Raw genomic sequence first — 7,518 nt, 5'->3', positions numbered from 1 at the left:
TAGTACTGTATGTTATTTTTCATTAAAATAGAGCCTATATTATGAGAGAACAATATACAATAAAATAAAATGTATTCATAAATACCTCAGACAGTTTCGCTATTCCTATTGGTGGAGAGCGCGTAACGTGGAGGTGTTTAAACCTTTGATGATGACCAGTGTTTATAACCGGTTGTGAGCGGATACTCCGCGCTAGTCTTGATGCAAGACGTTTCTTGGTGCGGGCAATGCAGGTGCTGTCGTGAGTTGGCTGTGTGTGAAAAGGAAAACCAGCATGTTGCACCAAGACTATACGTGCATGCGCACGAACGGAACCGGAAACTGTCCGAAAGAGGCATGCAACACACACGTATGGACGTCGTACATGTAACATGTACTGTACATACTATGGAGGTGGAAACATACAGAGCTCAAGCACTCAGAAACGGATAAGTTTTACAGAGTTTCTTACTATATTACACCTTTTAACCAAAAAGGTATTTATGAATGGGAATAAAAGGGTAGCTACTAGTTCTTTAACGGCCATTTAAAACCTTGCAGGGTCAAATTGCCGTGTGATAAAGGCCCTTGAAGCCAAAGGCAAAGGCTTTTATCACATGGCAATTTGACCCTGCCTGTTTTAAATGGCCGTGAAAGAACTAGTCAATATTCCCTTATTTACATGACGCCTTATATGTAAAATATCCAAAAGCACCGATGTTTTAGATTAGTACAGCAGTGGAGGAAGAAACAGACAGCAAGCTGCAATGAAACCAAACTTTAATTGAACTGGTTGTAGAAGAAGACAAACCTAATAGATAGTTCCCACATAATGTAAATCGGCCATCTTTACGGGCAATTTTAAACAGTGTTATAAACTGAGCACTTGACGCGTCTGCAAGCCAAAATGCAATTTGCCCGTAAAGATGGCGTCTATTGCAACTTATCTATATTTAATAGTCTCAGAGATGATAGCTTGAGATAAGGTGATCCTTTTCCATTTCCTAAAGTAAATTGGTGACACTGTGCAGAGCGTTTAATCATTATTGACATCCAGTGATTTGTGATGACAGTCAAAATGATATTAGGTCTTGAACACCTGAGCACTGGTTACCTCTTGAGTCCATTCCTATCAAATCAAACATCTCCTGTGCGACAACTGCTTGCTGGCCAAATTGCTGAATTAAATGCTCCTCTTGGAAATGGTCGCTGCTATCATCACATGCAATATCATTCTCTTCACTGCAACATTGTTTCAATAAGGCATGGGATACTAACATTTGATGCTCAACAGAGAAATCATATGTCAGTTCTGACAAGTCTAAATGGGGTACATAATCCCTATAGAAGGTGTCCTCAGTATTAAGGGTGTGAATGCGTGAGGAGAGTTTGAATGGCACATCATGTAGGTAAGGATGATTTGAGCTGCAGTTGGTAACATGAGGTTGACTATAGTCTGTGTTGATGTCTTGGCTAATGAGTCTGTTTGGAGTTTGTTGTAACGGACCATCTGTGGAAGCTGGAGGCTCTGACCAGCTCCTACTAACATCCTTGTACTCGGGAAGACAATATCCAGATACCTAGAGCAAAACAAACAAAACAAACCATTGCTCAAGTCATTATAAAATATTTCATCCAAATTATTAGACGGAGACGCATCACATTTTCAAGTAATAAAATGAATACCATTGATGCGATTCTTTTTAAACGGATGTGCTGACTACAAACCAGAAACATAATTTTGTCCAAATAAAGAATCGCTGGAATTTCAGAGGGTAACCAAGGCTCACAACCGATAAGCAGCTAGTGATTCATGACATAATTTATTATATTTTATTTTAAATATAGATGTTAAATTTGCTCCAAATAATAAACCATAATAATAATAAAAACTTATAAAGCGAACAAATCCACAAAAGTGCTCATGGCGCTAAAGGGGATAAAGATATTATTCATTTTGTTTTTAACCATATACAAGGATGTATTTTAGCACTGTATACTCAGTACTTACAATTCTATTTGATTAAACATCCAATTCCATACATGAAATTCCATACATACAAAATGTTGATGTTTATTTGAATGATGGACACCAATGAATGTTTTATACTCTAATATGAATAGTTGGGGATGTGGTTGGGAAAGATCTTAATGTGGTTGGGAAAGATCTTAATGCTCGGCAGCTGTCCCTCAAAACCCACAGTGACATCCAGCGGCTTTGTGGCGTTGCCGGTGTGGCGGTCTCAGAGCTTCAGATTACGTCATGCCATGCCTGGGCACACTAAGCCAAAGTAGTCGATTTTAGCGCCGTGCCGAGTCGACCAAGTGTTTTTCTCTACACCTCGTAGCTGTCATGGCGATGCCCACAAGTAAATCGTGTGGTTAAGAACGTGGAGCGTATACGACAATGTTGCGAAAAAAGTAATCACATAATTATAATAAAGTATTTAAGGATTGGGAATTACAAAGAAGGTTCTTTGAAAGCCAGAACAGAAGGAGTTTTGAGTTGCCCGTCGAAAAAGCTTGCCAGAAGAGGGTTTTGGGTTGCCCGTCGAAAAAGCACTCGTATGAGAACAAAACAGGTCTCGTGAATCTTAGAATATCATGCAGTGTGAAAATCAAACTTTTTTAACTGGGTGCCGAGTTTTTGTTTGTTGTACATGTGCCGAGTTTGTGGGTGCCGAATTTGCAATGGTGCCGAGTTGAAGGTTGGTATCGTAGCAGAGTAACGGAGACTCACGCCCGCAACGACAGCATACTACGTCGTCATCCCGGAGAGCTTGGCACGCCAAGAGATCTGAGACCGTGATTACTGCATGCCGAAATCCCTGGTGACGTCACCCAGAGCTCTGAGGCGGCCACAGGGACCAGTGATCATTTGTCCTAGAAAACTCTGTATTAGTAGAGCCTGTTAGGAAATGTACCCTACATGTGATATGAGGGAGCTGGTGGTGATAGGAAATGTACCCTACCTGTTGATATGAGGGAGCTGGTGGTGATAGGAAATGTACCCTACCTGTTGATATGAGGGAGGTGGTGGTACTGCTGGTGGGGGGTACAATGTGTTCCTCTCACTCCAAGATTGACCAACTATGGTGAATCCATCTTCTTCCTCTTCAACATCTAACATTGCTGGCATAGCTTCAGGATTGAGTTGGAGTGGATCAGATCTTTTCCTAAATATTGAGAATGGTGAAGTAATTGCCCTCTGGAAGAAAAATAAATATAATTTGTTTTACTTTTAATGCCAAATACTAAACACATATGGACTGGCAATGAGGTCAGTAGAGCATGTCTATTCCCCTGATGAGGGACTGTGAGTGACAGGGCCTATTTCCAGAGGCCTCACAGTAGAACATCTAGTTGTGCCACATGGTACATAGTAATAGTTGGATATCAACGCTGGTTTTCAATGCACGAGGCAAGCAATTAAAACACTTAAGTCAAACATTGGAACTTAACAAGTGAAGAATGAATGTCCACAGGAGGCTGCTAGATTGAACTGACGTTTCCTACTCTTTGGCTTCAGAGAAATATACATTATTGGTAAGTAGGACAAGAGTTTAATCCACAATGAGGTTATATTCAATACAGTCTATAAAGTATGTCAAGCAACCAGGGCAGTGCTGATGTTTGAACTGGCCGGGCAAGCTCGCAAGACATGAGTTGCAGGTACATGAAGGTTGAAACTAAATCCCAATCTGGATCTGCAGCAAAGTTAGACTTGCAAAGCAGTACAGCAGGCATGGATAGTTCATTGAGAATGTTTAATATGATGAGAAGTGGTTAGTGCATGACTTGTTGCAATCAGTGTAGTTCAGCTACAACTTCAGCTGTCAGAGATCTGCTAGTTAATAAATGGATCTCACTGGACCTACATCCCGGTCACAAATAATAAAAATGAGGAACCTTGACTGAATGATTGCAGTTAAATTGTTTGGAGACTGGGTCAGAGTATCTTGGGTTCATGGAGGATGCAGGACGGGCTAAGAGTGTGTGTAATGAGTGCCTGCCGCGCCGGACGAGCTAAGAGTGTGTGTAATAAATGCCTGCCGCGCCGGACGGGCTAAGAGTGTGTGTAAAGAGTGCCTGCCGCGCCAGACGGGCTAAGAGTGTGTGTAATGAGTGCCTGCCGCGCTGGACAGGCTAAGAGTGTGTGTAATGAGTGCCTGCCGGTGGTCAGATTAGATGGCTTGTGGTCTGTCCGACATTCAGGGGAAGAACAGTGACTGATTTTGTCAGAACTTTTCTCCCCACTGTAGGACTTTACATGTAGGTTTGCTAAAAAGGCAAATAAACACAAAAATAGCAATGGAAGTTAACAGGAATACAGATCAAGCGGTCATGAGAGGGTTTTGGACTGACCTTGTGTTTTAGTTCAGCTTCGATTACTGTACACATGTTGCTTTCCTTGAAACAATAACAATTTTGCATACCAGTTGGAAACCGTGTGCCCTTGTTGATCTTTGCTATAGTTGTCAAAAGTTGACTACAATTTTAGCAGATGAACATTTTGACAACAAACAAATAAATAAGAGTAACTATAACTAAGCCGATGCAATGCACCTACATGTAACTCTATTGAAAACCTGTTGCAGTCAAAGAACACTGTAATTTGAAACAAGTGGTAATGCATAGTCGGCAATGAGAGCTTTTTATAACGCCTTTAACAAGGACAATGTATGACTCAACTAGTTACACTTACATTTAATGAGTTCATTTTGAATCAGCTACTACGCCACTGTCATCAACAGAGTCATTAGATGATGCTGCAGTTTACATCAGAAGACAACAGTCAAATGCTAAATGTCAAAACACAAAACAACATTTTTACAACTAGGATCCAATTTCAGTATAAAGTGCTATTATTTCAAGTGCAAGTACTAAGTTCTCTGAGTACCAAAGCATTAATTATCCAAGTACCAAATGTACCAGTCGAGTACCAAGGACTTGGGTGCCAGATTTTGAGTACTTTGCAAAGAAACTGCAAAAAGAGATCTAAAACATATTTTGCAGGGTAGGGTCTATTTCTTAATAATAAAATAGATACATTGACTAAACATATGGGTGATAATATGCTTGACTTTACCTTTAGAAAATAAATGAATCATGATACACTCCACAGAGATACATGTATGGCCCTTTTATACCTTTAATCACACCCCACTAGCACAAAACAAAACTGAAACTATTGAGATAATCTTACAACCTGAAGTCAGTATGTTTTTTTCTTTAAAATTTAGTTCTGTCAACCATTGAAAAAGAATAAGTTTTGAAGCATTTTAATAAGCGCTGTCTTACATTATTCACAGCAGACTGATGTTTGAGACAAGTCTTTCAGGATTCTTCATGGTTCTGCAAAACAAATAATTTTAAATAGCCATTATTTGGATGCCTAAAACTATAAAATGAAACTATTTTAGACTGTGTAAACAATACACGGACAATAAGTTCATACATCCTGCATTATTAACAAATAATCCCGACTCTAATGTAGGCTTTTAAGCCATTGGAAATTTTCGGTAAACAGTATTATCCAAGGCCAAGGCCCACACTTCGTGTATCACAAATAAATATATAAAATAACAAACCTGTGAAAATTTAGGCTGTGTCATGACATATGTTTAAAATAAATCCGTAGTAATTCTTTATATTGATAATTGATAATGTTTTAATGTTTTCTCAAAAAGTAAAGCATTTCATGGAATAGTATTTCAAGAGAAGTCTTTCACCATTACCTTCTGTAAACCCTGTAAGCTATTTGTAAATCTGTGAACTTTTTTTTTTTTCTGTTCCGAAAGTGTCCAATGGCTTTGTCCTCAGGCCTTTTATCCATTCCTGATTTCCTGGCACCAATTGTAAATGAAACAATTATATTTCCATTATGCAGTTCTGTCAGTAAAATTCCAAAATATAAATAATAACAAGAAAATCAGAACTACATGTACATGTATGAGTTTTCTTCCGTCACCAGCTCTTTTGCAGTGAACTTTGAAGTACGCAAATAAGCCAGAAACTATCATAGTAGACGCTTGTTAACAGGTCAACTTGGACCGTCTTCAGAGACTCAATTTATATAGGGATGGTATGCATCGATGTGACCATTGCTTGTACAGTACATCACAGCAGGCATGATACTGGGTCCTTGCAAAAAGTAGAAATCTTTTAGCACAAGGGCTGACCTATTTGTTCTAACAGACTTTTTCAAGCCATTTAATCACAATTTTATTTCTTTTTCCCAAGGGCAATAATCAGACAAAAGTAGGAATCATATCATGCTTTTTATCACAACTACATTTAGTGCATAATACAATACTATGAGTGACCATGGAATTTGAAAATTGAAATTGAGTCAGAGTACATTACACTCCAAGTACAGGCAATTTACAAGTTGTTGTTTTTTAGCAACTTTGAGTACGAGTGACACCTTTTGAAACCTTGACTATCAGACTATAGTACTGATGTGCACGGTAGTTGGCAGAAGTCTGTCGCGGACGACAATGTCAAAGTTGCTACAAGTAGGTTTGGCAATCCTCACTACATTTGTGGATTGTGGTCTATTAATTGTAGTCATCAGTTTTGTATTTGACTCTTTTAGATGAGGCCTCAGGGTTCACATCCACAAGTCCTGCTTTTTGGAACAACTCAGAGTCTTTGCTACACTAAAACACATAACAAAACATTTCCCAAGGACAAAACAACACTTGTTATATTAAAAAACAAAGTATAAATTATTAAATCTTAAAATAAAAAAAACCATGATATTGTATTCAGTTGCAATGCTGGGAGAATGATCACCAATCTGCCTGGCTGATTTTGCTGAATCATGGCCAAAAGACAACCGCTTTGTAAATGTAATTTAAGCCCCTTTTATTATTAAAGCCAAGCACTCTCAACCAATACCAGTAGAGAAACTGTCTGGTCTGGGGTATTATGAATATCATTTTTTAGGCATCTTAGTTTTAGCCTAAAAATTAGGGGAAAGTCCCTGACCCTGCTTAATATAAACGCTCGATGATCAGATGATGATGGTGGTTGGGGCATAGAGATGGTTGGGGCAGGACTCGAGATTGGGGGAAAACCCGGAAAACTGTGAGTGTGATTGTGAAACTGAAGTATATACTATTACTATCACTATAACATATAAGTGAAGACTGTGAAAGAAAGTAAATAACTGAAAAAGGGCACAATCATTAAAATCAAAAATATTTATTTTTTGAGTTATTATAGATTCTACTTTACTTACTTTACACTATTTTCGTGGTCTAAGAGAAGTTCATGTAGTACTTCGATGGTATAATATCAATAACCATGACAACAAAGGTGTATAGGCACAAACGGACGTGGTTCGAGGTTTTTCATTCAGCAGAGACTTGATGATGAGATCATCAAATCAGTGGAGACGTCAATCAAACAAACGAACTTCGTGAACTTTGTCCTAGAGCGCCGCCTACGACCACCAGGTCAATGTAGCCTTTATACAGGGCGTTCAAAGCATATTGATGGTGTGTATTTATATTTATTTTGACACGTAAGTAT

The 7,518-nt window shown here is 38.7% G+C and overlaps 1 protein-coding gene across 1 annotated transcript; it reads right to left on the bottom strand.

Moving 5' to 3' along the window:
* Positions 1-578: 578 nt before the first annotated feature.
* LOC117300343 lies at positions 579-7,354 on the bottom strand. Its single transcript, XM_033784105.1, has 5 exons — positions 7,226-7,354; positions 5,281-5,334; positions 4,685-4,781; positions 2,996-3,187; positions 579-1,559 (listed from the first exon to the last, which is right to left on the bottom strand). Exons 3-5 carry the CDS (start codon positions 4,697-4,699, stop codon positions 1,053-1,055), a joined length of 714 nt encoding a protein of 237 aa, XP_033639996.1. The 5' UTR covers positions 4,700-4,781; positions 5,281-5,334; positions 7,226-7,354; the 3' UTR covers positions 579-1,052.
* Positions 7,355-7,518: the final 164 nt, after the last annotated feature.

This window comes from Asterias rubens, chromosome 15 (assembly GCF_902459465.1).
Source record: "Asterias rubens chromosome 15, eAstRub1.3, whole genome shotgun sequence".
NCBI lineage: Eukaryota > Metazoa > Echinodermata > Asteroidea > Forcipulatida > Asteriidae > Asterias > Asterias rubens.
Note: the sequence above shows the minus strand (reverse complement) of the source record. Positions and strands in the feature narration are given on the sequence as shown.

Excerpts from the sequence above, each read along its gene's own strand:
- LOC117300343 (XM_033784105.1), bottom strand. Across the intron at positions 1,560-2,995 it reads CACCTCCCTCATATCAACAG|GTATCTGGATATTGTCTTCC; the intron begins GTAGGGTACATT and ends GTTTTGCTCTAG.